This window comes from Carassius carassius, chromosome 21 (assembly GCF_963082965.1).
Source record: "Carassius carassius chromosome 21, fCarCar2.1, whole genome shotgun sequence".
NCBI classification, from domain to species: Eukaryota; Metazoa; Chordata; class Actinopteri; order Cypriniformes; family Cyprinidae; genus Carassius; species Carassius carassius.
This window is the reverse complement of record NC_081775.1, coordinates 10752518-10773154: the sequence shown is the minus strand read 5'-3', so window position 1 is coordinate 10773154 and position 20637 is coordinate 10752518. Positions and strand designations below refer to the sequence as shown.

Here is a 20637-nt window from a genome sequence, read left to right as displayed (position 1 = left end):
TTTAAATCACCCTTAACTCTGAAAATGTACTCACCCTCAGGCTGTTCAAGATGCAGACAGGTTTGTTTCCTCATCAGAATGGATTTAGCATTACATCACGCTCTTGGATGAGAGTCCAAACAGTTGATAAAAACCCCCTAATATTTCACAACAAGACTCCAGTCTATCAATTAATGGCATGTGAATCAAAAAGCTGTGTTTGGTAAAAACAAATCCATCATTAAGGTGTTTTAACTTTAAACTGCCCAAAAAACAGGTCCATAATCCATAACAACACAACCCTCAGTGAAAAAGTCCATCTACTGTTGTTCTCTCACTTCAAAATCCATATGTCAACTGGAACGTTTTGGACAGTAAAACGTACTTGATGGAATTGTTTCATACAAACATGCAGCTTTTTGCTTCACATTAGATGGACTGGACTATCAGCTGTTTGGACTCTCATTCTGATGGCACCCATTCACTCCAGAGCATCCATTGGTGAGCAAGTGATTTAATGCTGCATTTATCAAAAACTGTTCTTTGATGGATTTTCTTTCTTTCTTTTTTTTTTTTTTTGGTGACATGCTGATATGAAAATGATGTCTGAGCTGACAACAGTACATTTTAAGAGGGCAATTTTGTTCATTTATATTTATTTCATAAGTTATATTATGTGAACTTTCTTTTTGTTTTCCACACAAAGCCAAAATCCAAGCAGGATGGCATATTATCTACTATAACAAAACAGAAGAAAACAATTCCAGACAAAAATGTTTCCGGGCGACCCACTTGAGCTTTTTAATTTGCATTTTGTTTCTAAGTTTCTGTAGGAGTCTGTAGGAGTGTGTCACCATTTGGCTAAAGCATTAAACATTCACAGACTTCTCTCCAAATAAAACCAAAAAAATGTGGTAGAGATTTTCGGACGTCTGCTAAAGATTAAAACAAGCCAGTCTTCTAAGTAAAAAGGAAGAGCTTATATTTAGCAGAAAAACAGGATGTAGCTTCTTGTGCATGAGATTTTAAGGCTGACTGTGCGTATTCCTGTCATAACAAAATGAACTGTCGGAAAACAAATCAAATACACAAGCTACAAAGGGTTAAGGCTACTTTATGAAGGGTCCGCAGTTAGATGAAAGTTGTATTGATTTGTATCTAAATTACATTTTCTTAGCAGTTACACAACAGACAGTAGCAGCAGTGCATGTAAGTAGAAATTAATACTTTTCTTCATCAAGGATGCATTAATTGATCAAAGGTGAGAGTCAGTAAAGACATTTATGTTACAAAAAATTTATATTTCATTTAAATGCTGTTCCTTTGAACTCTGTATTCATCAAAGAAACCTGAAAAATGTACAAACCCGATTCCAAAAAAGTTGGGACACTGTACAAAGTGACACATTTTGAAATGTAATGCCAAATATTGGCTCATTTTGGATTTCATGAGAGCTACACTTGCCAAAAAAGTTGGGACAGGTAGCAATAATAGGCCAGAAAAGTTAAATGTACATATAAGGTACAGCTGGAGGACCAATTTGCAACTTATTAGGTCAATTGGCAGCATGATTGGGTATAAAAAGAGCCTCTCAGAGTGGCAGTGACTACGTTTACAAGCTGTTAAAATTCGGGTTATGGTCGGGTTAAGGTCACTATTCGGGTTTCTGAAACATTCGGGATAACCCGTTTACATGCGTGAGCAGAGAGAGTTACTCCTGTATACAAGGAATGTGTAATCAGTCGCCACTATCTCGGTACTTTCTGCCGTCAATAAAAGACATTATATTCATGGTTTTCACCACACTAATAAAGAAATTGGTCTCCTCCTCGCTCCAAAAGTGTGGTGCTGTGCTGCGTCTCGCCATGTTAACCTCGACTTGTTTACTTCCGCTATACTGCACACAGGTTTTTTTATGCGCCGTCCCTACTCAAAAGACCAAGATTCCTTGCTAATAGAACATGCGCAGAACACACATTTTGATGGGGATATGCCGAAACGCGTTTACAAGACCAAATATTCGGGTTAGAAAAGGGGTACCCCAGGTATAATATCCCGGTTTTAAAAACCGGGATATGAGCATATCCGGGTTTTTGCCGGTGTTTACATGGCCGTGCGCGACCGGGTTATTGCTAATATTCTGGTTTTGAACGGGTTATTGGCTGCATGTAAACGTAGTCAGTGTCTCTCAGAAGTCAAGATGGGCAGAGGATCACCAATTCCCCCAGTGCTACGGTGAAAAATAGTGGAGCAATATCAGAAAGGAGTTTCTCAGATAAACATTGCTAAGAGTTTAAAGTTATCATCATCTACAGTGCATGATATCATCCAAAGATTCAGAGAATCTGGAACAATCTCTGTGCGTAAGGTTCAAGGCCAGAAAACCATACTGGATGCCCGTGATCTTCAAGCCCTTAGACAGCACTACATCACATATAGGAATGATACTGTACTGCCATTCGCTGTTGCCGGCTAAAGCTCTATAGGTCAAAAAAATAAGCCATATCTAAACATGACCCAGAAGCACAGGGATTTTCTCTGGGCCAAGGCTAATTTAAAATGGACTGTGGCAAAGTGGAAAACTGTCCTGTGGTCAGACGAAACAAAATTTGAAGTTCTTTTTGGAAAACTGGGATGCCATGTCATCCAGACTAAAGAGGACAAGGACAACCCAAGTTGTTATCAGCGCTCAGTTCAGAAGCCTGCATCTCTGATGGTATGGGGTTGCATGAGTGTGTGTGGCATGGGCAGCTTACACAGCTGGAAAGGCACCATCGATGCTGAAAGGTATATCCAAGTTCTAGAACAACATATGCTCCCATCCAGACGTCGTCTCTTTCAGGGAAGATCTTGCATTTTCCAACATGACAATGCCAGATCACATACTGCATCAATTACAACATCATGGCTGCGTAGGATCCGGGTACTGAAATGGCCAGCCTGCAGTCCAGATCTTTCACCCATAGAAAACATTTGGTGCATCATAAAGAGGAAGATGCGACAAAGAAGACATAAGACAGTTGAGCAATTAGAAGCCTGAATTAGACAAGAATGGGACAACATTCCTATTCCTAAACTTGAGCAGCTTGTCTCCTCAGTGCCCAGACGTTTGCAGACTGTTATAAAAAGAAGAGGGGATGCCACACAGTTGGGACATGGCCTTTCCCAATTTTTTCGAGATGTGTTGATGCCGTGAAATTTAAAATCAACTTATTTTTCCTTTAAAATGATACATTTTCTCAGTTTAAACATTTGATATGTCATCTATGTTGTATTCTGAATAAAATATTGGAATTTGAATCTTCCACATCATTGCATTCTGTTTTCATTCACAATTTGTACAGTGTCTCAGCTTTTTTCAAATCAAGTTTGTATCACAGTTTCCAGTATTAAGAAGCACAAATGTTTTCATCACTGATGGTGAGCATAAAAGTCTTCTTATAAAAATCCTACTGACATGACGTTTTGAAAAGCAGTATAAAATGTTAACACTTTGTGAGAAATGTTAAAAGCTTCTGAGAAATTGTAAAAGAGTTGAAACATGGTTAGCACATGGAGCAGACAATTAAATCATTATCCCCATTGGGATAACTAGCATTATCTTCTTAGCTTATATCAATAAAGCACACGTTCACCTGCCATTAATCTGTTAAAGAGTGTTAAAAGCATCCGCTGTCAACAAACATCTGATAAATGTCTTTAAAAAGTAAATTTTATATTCATTCTAAATCACAAACATCGTAAAGATCTTTTCTAAATGTCTAAAGACAAAAGAGCAAACACACATCTGTAAATATGTTTACGATGTAAACACACATCAAAAGCACCAGTTACAAAGAATAAAAATTGTGGCAACCAATTGTTCCACGAGTTGCAGTTCTGTGATAATTTTTTTATTTCTGCCAAAGTTAGTCTTTATCACAGATGGCTGTGAACACTAAAGTGCTGTTTTTGATATGCGCTGGTGTTTTCACATGGATTTTTCCAGTAGAGCATTCCAGTTCTGCTAGTATGGAAAAAAGGTATTTGGCTCCCCATTATTAGGATATAACAACTCTATTGTTGACCATTTCCTATGTTCCTAGTATCAAACAGACTTTTGGTATGAATAATATTTTGGATTTACACGGTTTTGTTTCTCAAGCAGCCCAGCACAATAGAACAAGCACAGAGTGAATGACAACTCCACACTATATTCACATTTAAATGTGTGTAAATAGATCAGATCAGATGTTGTTACTGGTTCAAACAGTCAAAACATTTCGTATGCATGCAAATGAAACTTAAGAGTAATGTAATTTCCAAAACTTCAAATATGGCAAATGCTAACCACGCAATGGAAAAGAGTGTGTAAACCATAGACCAGTGGTTCCCAACCTTTTTCAACTCGCAGCCCACACAACCAAACACATATGTTTGCGCGGCCCACTGCAAAAAAATTAACTGACCCCACTACTGTTGGGTTAATAACTTAGTACTCAGAAGCTAGATTGTTAACTGTCTTTATTGAATGAACTGGCAATGAACAGAAAATAACTCGGACTGGCACCGCTTGGCACAACTGCTGTTGTTCAGCATATGCAGCAAAAATATCTAAGATAAATTGGCGGGTTATTCTTAAACCAATCAGCAAGCTTGAATAGTGGAAGCATAGTGACAGTTTAATATTTATTTTTTCTTATTTAATTCTATATATGAAATTATGTTATTATGTTATGACTTAGACATTTTTACATATATGAACAATATTATTATTTCTTTTAATAGTAATTGTGGGTCCACCTGATATACAATCGCGCACAGGTTGAAAACGTCTCCGATTACTATCGTAACCTCAGTTCCCTGAGAGGCGGGAACGAGACATTACGTCAGCTATGATGTACTATGGGAACTCCTCCCTTTTCCACTTTCGCTGAAATCTTATGGGCTAAAATTTGCATATGCATATGCTTCATGCAATAACTCAAAGGCTGCACTAAATATATATATTAATATATATATAAGGTGTCTCTGATATCAGGCTGAATTAATGTAATATTTGATTTATTAACACAGATGGGGCGCAGGATTCCTCAAAAGGCAGTAGCTGGATAGGCCTACACAGAGCCAAAAAAACATCTTGGCTTCTAATGTTATGTCATGGTCTGTATGGTTCTTCTTACATAAGTCTCACAGAACTCGAGTCCGCCAGTCTAATGAGAGCTGACGTAAAAGCTGAACATTTGAACATTGAGTCCTCTTTTATTATTTACAATTTTTTTTTTGTTAGTCTGCATTCAACTCACCCTGAGGTTTTTATACCCCTGAACCTTGTCCTATGTTGTTTTAGATACTCGCATTGCAATAACCCCTGTACAATAAAAGTCAATGGTACCAAATATAGTTATCAACATTCTTAAAAATATCTTCCTTTATGTGCAGAGAAGAAATTCAAAATGGTTTGGAACAACATGAGGATAAATAAATGATGAGCATCAAGGGCGTAGATTTGGTTTGAACATTGGGGGGGTTGAACGTTGTATGCTGCCCATTATTTTTTTCAAAAAAATTTTTTTTATGTGTATTGTTATTGGATAATTTATTTATTCCTATCTATCTATCTATCTATCTATCTATCTATCTATCTATCTATCTATCTATCTATCTGGCAACATGCTTTGATTACAAATTCAACATACAAATATGAAAGAGACAACATTTAGACATTTATTTTAAGATTTTTACATTCCACCTTAATGCATTTTAATTTTTTTTAAAGGGAAACACATATTTAAAACATTAAAGCCATTAATGTATAGCCTAACTTTACAAAGCTGCTGTTTTTCTATACTGTTTCCTATTTTATTTTATTGATTGAATGGCATCTTCTTTACCTGATCACCTGCTCCTCCTCTCCCTCTGCTGACTTTTCTACCCTGCTATATTTACCTCGAATCTGTTATAAAAACATGTTAAGAGATTATACACCTCATAACGTTATGAAATTTGTGTATAATCATAATTCATAAAATTCTAACATAGTAGAGATTATCAAAAGAAAGAAATTAATTATTGAAACCGCCAGTAGGCGGCAGTGTTTCACTGTTTTAATGAGTTAGCCACTTAAATCGTTAATTCATCCAATTCGTTCAAAAGTCAGATTAATTTAGTAAGAAAACAAACACCGATGTGAATACTTTTGTCGTTGATAATTACAGACACTATTGAAAAATATACTAGCAAAACAGACAGCTGCTTTGGTAACTTGATAGTTATAGCTAAATACATTGCAATGGATTAGCTAGCTAAAATATATGTGGTGTGTACTAACTATTATTACACAATATTCTCATACCTCATTCTCAGTACATGCTTTTTTTTTTTTTTTTTTTTGCATCCCTCTCTGACTAGCAGTTAAATATAGTCCGCTGTGCAGCGCTTCTCTTCATTTTAGGCGTTAACATTACCCGTGTGCTCTCCCATTCAAACACCACTCGCTTGTTTTGGTGAAAGTGCGACTCATTGGTTGGGCGTTACCAATCGGTTCAATGGAGGGGGAGTATTTTTTGTCTGATTTATTATGACACTCATATTTGATTAGGAACAAAATTATTTTTACAAAATAAATGAATTCTATTTTTTCATATTATATTTTTCATTTGATCTACTGTGATTTTCATGTTGAAATAATGGGGGGAGGGGGGGGGGGTTGTAACTGATGGATTTGAATATTTTTTACCTCCCGCCCATCCCCCCCATAAACTACGCCCCTGATGAGCATAAACTATCCCTGTACGATAAAAGTCAATGGTACCAAATATGGTTATCAACATTCTTAAAAATATCTTCCTTTATGTGCAGAGAAGAAATTCTAAATGGTTTGGAACAACATGAGGATAAATAAATGATGAGCATAAACTATCCCTAGAAGTACATAAAAAATAAAATTAAAAAAAAAAACACTTTCTGAACACTTAATTCTGATTGGCTGGAAGGTGCGCCTTTAAACGCAAGTCTTGCATCACACCACACACTAACAAACAGCTGCTCGCTCAGAGACAGTATGTTTTTTTAGCCAGGACACATGCCATTTGACATCATACACACCATATTGTCTGGGAAAGTTGGAATATTGCTTATGGCTGAGCTGGTTCATTTTGGGATTGGAAGAGAAGGTTTGGCTTTAGCTGCTCAGATTTTTCAGATTCAAGCTACTTCCTGAGGCAAATTCCCAAGGTTTCAGTGCAGCTCAAATAAATCACATTAACTGGCTTAACAAGATTTTTATTTAATATTTCATTAAGCCCCAATGCTCCATTATGGAATTTTGGAATTGATTCGAGTGTTGTAATCACAATAAAGTTGACAGAGGGCTCAGAACGCATTACATTTCACATTATCTATCTCATCTAGTAGATATGACGTCTGGTTAACAATAATAATAAAGCTGCAGCCTTAAAATGAATTTCTCTAAAGGAGTGCGAGTTCATCCAAGAGTGCGCAGAGCTGTCATCTGTACTAGACAAAGGGTGCCACACACTTTGTATTATTTACCAGTTGTTTTGATATGTTTCTGATTGTAGTTATTAATAATGTTTTGATCTTAGTATTTTAAAAAAGTAATATCATAATTTTCCATATCATATGGAAAACAGTAGTTTAAAGTGACTTTAAAGTTCACCCAAATATTTAAATCCTGCCATACACTCACCCTCATGTCATTCCGATATTGTATGACTTTAATCTTTCTTTCACTTTTCTACACAAGAAGATATTTTTAACAAATGTCTATAACCAAACAGCTTTGTTGATTAAAAGATCAACTGATTAAAAGATACAAATAATTTCTCAAAATAGCTCATATAGGTTTGGAACAACATTAGTTTTGTGAATCATCCCTTTAACACTTCATTATTCAATCAACTAGACTGTAAACCATACTAGCATCTCCCTCTAGAGGTGCTCTGTCTATCAACCCTTAATAACAGCATTAATACAAAGACAGAACTCATTTTTACACAGTGTTGTTAAAGTCATTTAATCAGTAGAAGATTTTAGAAAAATCATTTCTTGATTATGAAACGTTATTAATTCAAAGATGTTTTAGAAAGCTAAACAGCTCAACTAGACTGCAGAAAAAAAATCTCATTTATTTTTCTTGGTTGTCTTTTGTTGCTTAAAAATAAAGAAACAAAAGAAAAATGAACCATTAGTTCACAACACAGCGTCTGTCATGGAAAGATAAAGACTGATGAAAACTTTGACTTGAAGACCAAACAGAGAAAGAGAAACCTTATAAGAAAAATCGAACAAACAGAAATACCTTTCAAAAAAACACCAGAACCTCCTTCAAAACCGGTTTTCGGGAGTCAAGAGCTCATCTAGAGAGGCTGACGGTGTTACAGGTTTTCACTTATCAATAGACCACTGTACATACAGCTGAGAGCTGGTCTGAAGCTTGCGAAACGCAGAGAAGGTGATTCTAACGGCAGAGCAACACCCCTGCTAAAATACAATATGAAAATACAGTCCAACTGTGAAATCTAACTCCATTCATTAGACGGCCCTCCATGACAGGACTGTCTCTGTTCATTTGGGAAGGGGTTTTAGGGTAAGCATATGGATCCAGACGAAGCGGGGTCAGCAGGGGTCACTCTGTGGATCACCGGTGCATGGGCCTCAGGGGCTCTGTAGCTGTGGCAGCATCTGGAAACAGGTTATGGTACGTAGGAAGAGGCACGTAGGCTGCTGTGATCATTTTACCTGATAAAGTGAAGGAGAGAGCGATTGATGTCATACACAACAACACAAGGTACTCTAAGGAGAGGAAAGATTGGCAGATGGGAGAAAATGAGATGGGGTTACCTGCAAACCACCGACCGTGCAGGGCGCCGACAACAGCCATTGCTACTGGGATGGTTGGACACTTTACATAAACATTTCCCTGCCAAACAAGAGCAAAAATTAGGCTTTTGGGTAAAAAAGACAGGCAGCCTATTTGAGTCCTAGAATGTAGGAGCGAGTCTCAAAAACATGTTCAGGTCACATTTTGCCCCAAAATCACACACACTAATTTACATTTAGAATATGAATAATCTTCAATAGATTGTAATATTATATTCAATCAATTATGACAAATAAGCATATGCCCCAAAATTTTCATAACCATAATGGTTCAGATATTATTTCATAATTGATATATTCTCTATATGGCCATTTTCATTCAAATAAATAAATAAACAATTGAATTTCTTTTTTTAAATTTAATTAAAATTGACTGAAAAGCAAATGTTGGTGCTTTATTTGAAATAAAATAAACTTTTATTCAGAAAGTTGCATTAAAATAGTTTTTAAATTTTTTTTTAGCAGAAAATCTGCATACTAGAATAAATGATCAAGTATCAGTAGTAGGGGTGTAACGGTTCACAAAATTCACGGTTCGGTTCGATACGATACACTGGTGTCACGGTTCGGTACGTTTTAGATACAGCAAAAAGAAAAAATTGGCAGATAAATTTCCTTGATTTTTAAAAAACGTTTTATTTATTAAAACTAACAAAGTATGTTTTTTTTTACATTGAACAATGATGGAGCTATTCTTTACCCATCTTCTATAGTGTTTTCTTAGCAGCATACTGTATAAAACAAAAACAGCTCCTTATAAAAAAAATGAAAATGTTATATTATTGTAGTAGTTATGAACAAATACAAAGATGTAACTTTTTATATGGAACTCTATAACTCTTTATATTGAGTGTGTTTTTACTCAATTGGTTCTCTATAGGGCTTATGTTTTTTGGAACAAAGCAGGAATTACGGTCTGTCTGAAATGGGCTCGTGAAGGAATATTATAACGGGGCTCAATTACATTAAGCATGTTCTTAAAACCTACGTTTTCCACTACAGAGTGGGCCTTTCACACAGGACGCGGTATGCGCGGCGCTTGCCGCTGGGTTCAGCGTTGCCCTTCAGATACAACGCGATTTGCGCTGCGCTATGGCGTAGGCAGAGTTTTAAAAACTTTTAGCGGGAGCTCTATCATAGTCTGTTGTTCCTTGAATGGAGATGTGTCTACATGACACAGCTTTCCTGACGATGTCCCTATACTACCTCAAACTTGTATCGTACAGCTCAGGAAATTCTGACACACACAGTACTGTACTAGCCGTTCATTCATTTTGATTTCCGTTCTTGTTTTGGATCCTATTGGTCGCGCTGGTAATCGTCACAGAGCGCAGCGGCAAAAGTTGAACTATTTTGAACTTTGACCGCGGCGTGCGCGCAAGCACGCAAATGATGCGCACCGCTGCGCTTGCGCTTTTGGTCGACAAAACGTCCTTGCACGGAGCAAGCCATTGAGATGAATGGGTTTTATAGCGCAGCGCATACCGCGTCCTGTGTGAAAGGCCCATAAAGGCGCTCGCTCACTTACAGGGAATCCAAAGTGCACCCAAACACCAGACCTGTTGGTTATTGGAGGATCTTTTATTTCTGGTCTGTTAAACGCATTGGCCATTTTGCAACGAGCCTTCAGCGCGTACTGAGTGAGCGAGCGCCTGACTGAGTAGCCTAACATAAACTTATAAGTTGGTGTTTCTTTCTTCTTCGGGGGTGTCAGGGGCATTGCCTGTTACGTCGTTTGGGTTATTGGGCTACCTTGTTGAACGCATATCATTATATTTCACAATTTGTTTTATTTTCCAAATATAATTAATTAGTCCAACGAACTGTTCGGTCCATAATGCGTACCGCACCGAAAGCCTCGTACCGAACGGTTCAATACGAATACGCGTATCGTTACACCCCTAATCAGTAGTTGTAGTATATTATTATTTAATGTCTGTGAAGGATCACGTGACAAGACTGATGCTGCTTAAAATTCTAATTTTCTATCACAATAATAAATGCCATTCTTAAATATATTAAAATAGAAAACAGTAATGTTGAACTGTGATAACATTTTTGCTGTTTAATGTATTTTTTGATCAAATAAATGCACCCTTGGCGAGCATAAGAGAAACTTACAGACCTTAAATGTCTGAATAGTACATGTACAAAGACTTTATAATTCAAATTCTATAATAGAATGAAAATAATGACATACAAAAAATAATTGCTCCTAAAAATAGGATTAATTTTAAATAAGCTAAATATACCACCTTTTTCATTTTGATGGGAAATGTGGCCATGTTCTCAATAGATTTGGTGAAATTCAACTACTATGGCTATAAAAAAAAAAGTTTACACACACTGTTAATGCTGCTGCTTTATAAATGTAAAACATCACTGATTTTCATATTGCATTGAAAGTGGTGACAAAAGTGACATTAACAGGAGTGTGTAGACTTTTTAAAGCCACTGTATGAAGGTAACGACATACTTGAGCAGAGTTCTTGTCGACGTATATGTGAATAATGCCTCCGTGTTTTCTGCACTCTTCGATGACATCATCCTTTATCTCCAGGTCCCAGCCAGGATCGTTTTCCCTACAGAGCAACACAACAAGACATTTTATAATCAATTTCTTTCTTTTAAAAATGACACATGCCATTCAACATCTCATACGCTATTGTCAATGATAGTTTTAATAATAAATGTAACTTACGCTTGTGGACTGAACATGTTGGAGAGCTGCAAGCAGTGCGTAGCCAGTGGCTGACTTGGAAGGTTCATAGCTTGGTTCATCCCAGGATTGGGAACAAGAGGTTGCGTGGTTGAGGCTGTCAGTGATGCAAAAACATACATAACTGTCACTGTAAAGGCCTTTTCACATGAATATTTGGAGCAATGAATCAAAACAATAGATCACTATTGGGTTATTCACACCAGGTGCGATCTTTTGTGGCATGATAAAGTAAGGTTTTTTTTTCCATCCTGTGTGCTTTATTTAGATTTGTGTCCAATTAGATTTGAGCTTAGATTACGTGCACGGAGCAGTTGCTGTTGCACAAAAGAGGGGGGTGGTGGTCCTGTTTCGAAAAGTCTGTGTAAACAAACACTGAAAAAGCGTATTCTAGATACCAGATACATATCTGAGGAAAATGCATTGTTGGTTGGCGCCACCTAGCAGAAGGCAATTAATCGTTTCGTGCTTTGTGTGAAAGCACCGTTTGTCGGTGATTCAGTGTGAAACAGCCTTAAACCTTCTGAAGAATCAATAAATGGTGGGAACAATAAGCTCTGCTCAGGTTTGTCAAATCGCCCCTAGGGAAAATTCTCAGGACTTCAGTGCATTTCAAATTCTATCATCTTAATGGATTCTAATATAGAAATATGAATATTTCTCAAAGACGCACCATTTGCTAGATTTCCAAATGCCACAGAGCCGCTCATCTGTAAGGCCTGCTTAGCAGCAGCAGGAATCTGCAGTCCTGTACCTAAAAACATCCCAGAGACACGTATAAATTAGTTTACAACCATGTAATATACACAAGTAGCTTGAATCAGTCTTCGGCACATCTGAGAGACAGTAACGTGCAGCATTTAATCAGTACCTTCTGCGAGTCTTGCCATCAGCTGAAGTCGACCTGTTGTGCCCAAGTCAATGCCAGTTCTCTCCAGTTCATCACTGTCCAGGAAAGAGCTTGCAGATGAGGCATCAGAACGCTCAGTAACATGACCCACCTTCATTGGCCGTCCTGCAAGCTCGAAACCATTTAGTTGATCCAGGGCTTTTTTAGCACATTCTGCATCTGCAAACTGCACAAACACAGACAGTTAATCAGCATTGGATTTATGACACAAAGGCAAAATAGAACTGTCTTGTTTTTGCATTATATAGATATAGTTTTTTTTATAGATATACGGTTTCCTTTGCCAGTCACAACAGGATGAAAAAAAGCTAATTTAGAAGGTCATTTAGAAATCATAGATATGAACTCAACAGTAATAAAAACCAAAATTATTATTAGTATTATTTTTCTTAAATACTAGACTTAATTTTACAATAACATATTACAATAGTAATACCTCCTATTGTGTTTGATGATAATAATAATAAAAAAAAAGATTAAAATAGATACTACTATTATATTGATAATCAAACTTTTTGGCCATAAAATCACAAAGATCACAATTCAGTCATGCAGCTCTACTCACGTCCATGATGAGAGAAACAATAAGGAAGGACCAAGATGTTTGACTATTCATCCACTGATTATCTATTCAATCAGATGTCAAAATGTCAAATATGGCCCCTTAAACCTTAGTAAATTAGCATTTTGATGAACTCACTGATATGAATCCGTATCCTTTTGACCTGCCAGTCTCACTGTCCATCATTAGCTGGATGCCCTCAATCTGAAACGAGAGGGGGAAAACAAACTCATGTTAAACAGCAAATTTAGTTTTATCCTAGCGGCTTATTTATGCATCTAAAACTGCTTAGAATGCCAACCACACCTTTCCAAATGGCTCAAAAATGCCCCTGAGCATGTCTTCAGTTATATTGAAGTGCAGGGAGCCCACGTACAGCCGCATGGGTCCTGCACCACCTCTCTGGAGCATGCTGGCCATGGCTGCTGCCCTGTTCTTCTCAGCCTGAAATACGCAAAAAAATTCAACAAAACGATTCACATGCACTGGATTAGGAAGCGGACAGGGGATTTGCAGTCCGTTAATGCTCTGACCTGTGAAGCTTGGACTATGATAGGCACTCCCAGAACCCTCTGCCCCGTCAGGCCGATCGCCAGCGGTACCGATGTCGCATCCACAAACTCAATGTAGGCAATGCCCTTCGACCTCCGAGAGTTCCTATCTGAGATCATCCTTACATCACGGACCTTACACAAAGGATACAAAAGCTCTCTTGTGCTTAATTTGTCATTTAACATCAGTAAATGAGGAGAAAGAGGAACCAAAATAAAAAATAACAAAAATAACCATAGCTAAGTTTGTTTTAATTAAGAGCATCATACTTTTCCCACTGCAGAGAAGAAATCTTCCAGATCTCTGGGTCTAATTCTGGCAGCGAGCTGCATGCAGAACACTGTGCGGGCGTCTCTCTCCTCTGGGCTCAGATTATCTATCGGCTGCCTGTTTGAAGAAACACACAGGTCATCAACCACTGAAACACAAAACATTCCCTCTGGAAATAAAGCTTAGGTTTCATGTCTTAAAGCTTAAGTTTATTTTTCTGGACCTACTGGCAAAATTTGAAACACAAGTTACATTTATGCTTAAAACCACTTTATTTTACCTTGAAAATAATGATTTAGAAGATCTGTAGGCTAATATGTGCTCAAGACTTAATTTTTACTCCGCTATACCTTGATATTTGATAGGTTCTCTCAGTTTATAATATGTTCATAAAAAAAACCCAGAATACAAACATTACATTTCACCTGTATATGAGCTTTATGTTTCGAAATAGTGTGCAAACAATGCAGTCCAAGAATGTAAATAGCCTAAATATGCTAAATCAGATTTTATATTAAATTTCACACCAAATGGAGACTCTTCAGGAGTTAATCAACTTAATTTTAGATTAGATTAGACTAGATTATCCATGACTTCAAACTGAATAAATGTTTTTTAAAAACATTAATGTCAGGCTAAAAGGAACTCATCAATCTCTATTAAAATGACATTCTGTGTATGTCTATTGACTATATTGAACAACATTAATTAATTGAAACAACTGCACAGTTATGCAGACCTTATAGCAAGTTTACTGAGAGCTGTAGACTTGATAAATGATATGCAGAATTACTTTGAGGCAGAAGAATTAACAGTGCTTTTAACACCTTTTAAAAATAACTGCACCCATTTCCTTTTCTAACCTCATAAAATAACCTCACATGTTGTTATGGAATAATTTGTGGTAATACTTTACTCTTAAATACAAAGATTCCAAAAGGGGGTTTTCACAGTAATACAACAGAACTACCATATTTGGTTCCTCAAAGAATTATTCAGTGAACAGTTCTTCTAAGAACCATGTTTTCTTAGTGTGAGGAATACTTTAATAATCTGAAGAACATATTTCCATTATAAAGAATCGTTTGTGCACTGGAAAGGTTCCATGGATGTTAAAGTTTCTTCATGGAACCATCAGTGCCAGTTAAGGACCTTTTTATGATGTTCAATGAGCGTCTCACCTGACAGGGCTTTTGTCCTTCTTAAATGGGCTTTTGTCCTTCTTAAACGGGCTTCTGTCCTTCCTAAACGGGCTTCTGTCCTTCTTAAACGGGCTTTTGTCCTTCTTAAACGGGCTTCTGCTCCGAGAGCGCCTGCGACTAGAGTCAGAATACTCCGTCAGTCTGTGTTTTTCACCCATCCGTGTATGATTACTCATGACAGATGCACACATCAGCACACATTCAGCACACAACAGGCAGCAAGAGTCACAGATGAGTCATCACCTGTGTTTGGTGAAATGTTGTGGGCCAGTCTTCCCTCCGGGACCACCATTTAATTTCGGCCCCATACTATGACACATATAAAACAAGGGTTTTTCTCAGCGTTAAAGCAGTCAACTTTCAGCCATCGTGGCCATGCAAGGGCTACTGCATACTGGTAGTACCTGATAGTACGGCATACTGGCAAGAATCCAGTGAGAACCCATTGCAAGCCATGGCAAAACTATGGGTTCTGCCTTCAAAAGATTTTTATTATTATTATTAGTGTGAAAAAGAGACCAAACATGAGTTACGCAATGATATTGGTAGAAATCACATGTGCGAATTCAGCTTCTTTAAAAATCCCGTTAAACAGACAAATTTAAGTGGAAAAACTACACTACCCATAACCCTTAATCTATATTATATTATATGTGAAGATGAAGTAAAGGTAATGTTCCATGAAGATATTTTTTACATTGAAATTTATTTTATGGAAAAAATGCAACCACAGTAATCACTGTTTCCTCTGTAAGGGCCTTATATTATATTATGATGAATATTTGAAAAAACCCAATGGAAAAATATTTTTTTTGCAATCATGATCACTGAAGAAGTGGGCGATCACTGCTTGCTAGATAAGGGCATGCTGAGTCATCTGTCTGCAAGTGGCCAATGAACTTGCGGTTAAGGTTGCCCCCGTGAACCAGAACACAGTAGGCCTGGATGGACATCGCCTCCAGGTTTTCTATTCGGAGAATTCCTCAAAACAAGCACCAGGCATCTTCAAAAACATTGCAATGTGCCGCAGCATAAAGGAACGTAAGATTCAAGCATTCTTAGCAAAGCAGATGCACATTTAGCAAGACACTGACCGAGCTCTAGTTACAACAAACTAAACTATGCTTCCCATATACACAACAGGTTCAAATTGGTCCATGGTCTTTGGAAAAAAAGGAAAATTCAGTCATCATTTACTCACTCTCATGTTGTTCCAAATCTGTATGACTTCCACTCATCTTTAAAACATACAGTAGAGCTCATGAAACGGAAGTTTAAGGCCTCGATCACACCAAATGCATTTTTAGGGATGTAAACAAGGCAAACACTGCACTGGCTTTTTTTGGTGACTTTTAAAAAAATAGCAGTGCGCTGTGTTATGTTGCTAGGCAACCACCAAATCAGCTGCCCTGTCAGTCTAATCAAAGGATTATAGCGCGAGCGCTCTATAATCTTTGGTTTTTGCTGTTAAGTAAACTGTCATATTAACAGAAGTCCTAAAAAATACAGAAGGCCCGCCTCTCGGAAGTCAGGCGCTTTTTCTGCTCAGAGTTCCTTTTTTTTCAACTTCAGAGCACTCCTGCAAAACATGCTGCACACAGGGTGCATAAACAGTGCACAGAACGGTCACTGCCAACCAAAGACAATTACAAAAAGTCATCTCTCACTGCAAAAAATGCATTCTGTTTGATCGGGCCTAACTGTGATTACTTGCTTGGTAAAAACCAATGAGATTTGCACAGTTGAGCTTATGTTTATCATATTTTACAAGCGATTTAAATGTGCGTTCATCAATGTTTATAAGGGAATAAAAGCATGCAATGTGTGCATGTTTCTTTGGAAGACTTGGATTAAATGGCAAAATTCATGTCTTTACAAATTTTTTGAAGCTTGAAAATGTTGTTTGAAAGGATCTCTTAATTTGTATTCTGAAGTCTAATGGGTTTTGGAACAACATGAGGGTTGAATTTTCATTTCTGGGTGGACCATTTCTTTAAATATTTTACTGTGTTTACAACCCTGATTTGGAAAGCTGACCAAGAGAAATATTAGACTCTAAACTGAACAATCGGGGATTAACTTACAAGGGAATTTTGTGTCCACGATAACGTCCACCCCGATCCTTGCTGCGGGATCGCGACCGCTTGTGTTCTCTGCTCCGTGAACGTTTCCGCTCGCGGCTCCGGCTCCTGCGTTGCTCGCGGCTCTTCTTGTGGCCCCCACTTCTACTCCTCCGGTGACCCGGACTCGGACTATGACTGCCGCTGCGTCTTTTCCTACGTGGAAAAACCCCCCACAAATTCCTTCACTACCAACATGTGTAATTAATTAACCTGAAAAGCAGGATGACAAAAATACAGGTTTGTGCTTACTTTTTGCTGCGTTCCTCATTACGACCATCGGCGCTAGAGGACTTGCTTTCACCCTGAACAGGATTGATAAAAGAACAACATGAGGATGGAGAGGAAATATTGAAAATTAAGAGGGCAGGGGGATAAGAGAAAAGACAGAAATGCTACTATTGTTGGCTCCTTTATGATAAATTGCTTATGTTTTTCCTAATTTTGTCACTTTGGATAAAAGCGTGTACAAATTGAATGTAATCTAATGGTCTGTTGTAAATAATCCAAGGTGAGGGGGGGCCTTATTTTGTGTAAATTCAAGATCTTGACATGCTAGGCCATGTGTTTTTAGGGTAGTATAGGTACCCTGCTATCTTTAGCATAATTCTTGTTGTTTTCATACTATAGAGCTACTAAAGAGCATTCCTGAGTGAAGGCTGTCAGTCCGTGTGATCTTCCCCAGTTTGCGTTGTTGGACTGTGAGAGCTCGATGCCATCTCTGTCTCACAGCTTGTCCTGAAGCAGACAGGGATTTACACGGCTTAGTCATATCGCCTCCCAAAAGACACCGCATCAAAGTCAGCCAAAAAAAGACACAACTTAAAACCTCATCAAAAGATTTTCAGGGCTTTTTTCCCCACATTTGTCTCATTTTCAAAACTATGACAGCTATTAAAAAAAACAGATACAAATTCTATTTATATCTACCTTTACTGATAAAAAAAAATATTATTGGGTAATGCATTTTTAAATAGCAAACAGTTTTACGATAAAGAGATATTACTAAATACATGCACAAACCAAATGCCAATGTCAACGGTTTTAGAGACCATCAAAACATTGGGTAGAGAGACAGTATTCATATTTAAAATTAATTTAAAGGACAATTCTGCTCTTTTCAGGTTTGAACACCGAAGATGACCTTCAGTACAGGTCAAGTACAGTCCAGGGCTTCAATTCTTGACTCCAGGTCCAATGAGAAGGCTATACCATTTAAAATGCAATTTGCAATAAATAGTACTTCGATAATATGAAGAATTTTTGAGTTGTTTTTTTATTTTAATGTCGGGCAGGGGTTGATTTTATCCATTTATAATGCATGTCTATGGTGTATTGTATGTACACCACCATTCAAAAGTTTGCGGTCAGATGTTTATTTTAAAGAAATTAATACTTCAATTCAGAAAGGATGTATTAAACTCATCAAAAGTGACAGTTAAGACAATGTTACTAAAGATTTAGATTTCAAATAATACTGTTTTGTGAACATTCTATTTATTAAAGAATACAGAACACACTAATAATAAGAAGAACTGTTTCTTGAACAGCAAATCAGAGTATAAGAATGATTTCTGAAGGATCATGTAACACTGAAGACTGGAGTAATGATGCTTAAAATGTTTTAATTCTATTAAAATAGAAAACATTTTATTTAAAATATAAAGATATTTCACAAATCACAATATTATATAATATTACAAGTTAATCAAATTCAGTCTTGGTAAGCACAAGACTTCTTTTCAAAACATTAAAGATCTTACCAACCCCAGAATTTTGAACAGCAGCTTTTATTTTTCGTCCACTGCATCGGATTCACCTTTAACAGATTTTTGGTGACATGGCTGAAACCTGAATACTGTCTCTGCTCCATGTCACATTGTGTTTCATCTATTGGCATTCATTCACCGTTATGAAACCAAATTGATTTAAAGGTGTATGGTGGCGGTCTATTTGTATTTTGGATCAAAGTACATTAATACATTGCGCAATTACTACCTTACTTTTTTTCACAGTTCACACTGGAATCAAAGATGTATTCAGGGAAGTAGAGGTGAGATATCATTAGGCAAGTCTATAAAAAGAGATAGATGGGCATTTATTTGTAATTCAGGATATCACACTCTCTCTCAAACACATTACACAGTCTTACACTTTAGTCAGGCACAGACAATAAAAGCAGGGTTTCTGAGTAGCCATATGACAACACGAGTTCAATTCACACACAAATAAAAAATCTATTATTGTTTATCCACCCATGTTGTTCCAAAACTTCATTCTTCTGAACAATAAAAGGAGAAACTCTGAATTTTTTTTAAATGTATAGGCAAGTTATCCTGTGGAAAAAAAATAAACTTATTAGATGTTTAGTTCTGAAACATGACTACTGTACTCATATAGACTTTTTATGGTGCTTGTGGAATTTTTTGTTGTTTACAATTAAAGGCTAAAGTCCTCGTTCATGACTAAGCATGATGGATAGAAGCAATTTTCAAAATTTCTCCCTTTGTGCTCATCACTAGAATGGTATCCATACGGGTTGGAAATGCATATAGGTTAATAAACTATGACATATTTTTGTTGAACTAATCTTTAAACGCCTACAAAAAACAAAAACAACAACAAAAAAAAAGACTCGTCAACTTCCGGTCGTCCACCCACCTTCTTATAAGGAGCTTCCAGCATGGCCTCAACGTCGAAGTCATCCGCCATTCTGACCTGCTAAATATGAAAACAGCAACATACACTTTACAAACACAGCCAACCTCATGAGTTATAGTTTGTGGTTCCGTTTAAGCACTCGTTTCATTGACAGAGCAAACAAACAAATATCATCTTCCAGTCGAGCTGTGCAGTAACGTAACGTTAAACGCTCTCCAGACAACATCATTAACGTTACATAAGAAGCTAATGTAGGCGCCACGCTCGTATCCATATATTACAGAATAATTTAATGCATGTTATATTTCCATTTAATTCTGAGCCCGACTCCTAATTAGACCAAAAGCTGCTTGTTTGCAAAAATTACCTGGTTTTATTGAGCACTCCGCTTACCGTCGCGAGCTCTTCGACGCGCGCGTGAAGTCTGACAGTAAACACAGCTGCGAAGCACACGGTCCGATCCGCCTATAGACGAGCAAAACATACAGCGAATAATCATTCAAGAAAAACAAATACCGAAGTTCGAATCTGTGGCTATTTAATAAGCTCAGTTCAGTTTGTCATTAGGTTTGCCTCACAAGACAACTTCCTGCTTTACCCAAAATGGACGCTGTGAGGGGCGGGGTTTCCTGTGGTTTCGTAATGCACGTTAGATAAAAGTCTAGGAAAGGAGAAATTAGAGTTTCTGTTCTTCCTGTGTGGTTATTCTTGCAGAATTTGCAATGCCTTTTTCTTCTTCTTCATAAAATAATACCCCTAAATTGCAGAATCTAGCTTGG

The 20637-nt window shown here is 37.2% G+C and overlaps 1 protein-coding gene across 14 annotated transcripts; it reads right to left on the bottom strand.

The window, feature by feature from the left end:
* Positions 1–7676: 7676 nt before the first annotated feature.
* Positions 7677–20477, bottom strand: rbm39b (RNA binding motif protein 39b). 14 transcript variants are annotated; one of them, XM_059503280.1, is made up of 18 exons: positions 20226–20477; positions 19859–19918; positions 19201–19271; positions 17786–17935; positions 17450–17502; positions 17162–17353; positions 15321–15386; positions 15057–15194; positions 13875–13992; positions 13587–13739; positions 13360–13497; positions 13192–13257; positions 12453–12657; positions 12255–12335; positions 11564–11678; positions 11339–11444; positions 8824–8902; positions 7677–8721 (listed from the first exon to the last, which is right to left on the bottom strand). In XM_059503280.1, exons 7-18 carry the CDS (start codon positions 15383–15385, stop codon positions 8621–8623), a joined length of 1365 nt encoding a protein of 454 aa, XP_059359263.1. In that variant the 5' UTR covers position 15386; positions 17162–17353; positions 17450–17502; positions 17786–17935; positions 19201–19271; positions 19859–19918; positions 20226–20477; the 3' UTR covers positions 7677–8620. The 14 variants fall into 14 exon arrangements, with proteins under 14 accessions (XP_059359263.1, XP_059359262.1, XP_059359266.1 ...); XM_059503279.1 differs by having other exon boundaries at positions 19859–19915; XM_059503283.1 differs by having other exon boundaries at positions 20252–20477.
* Between the last annotated feature and the right edge of the window lie 160 nt (positions 20478–20637).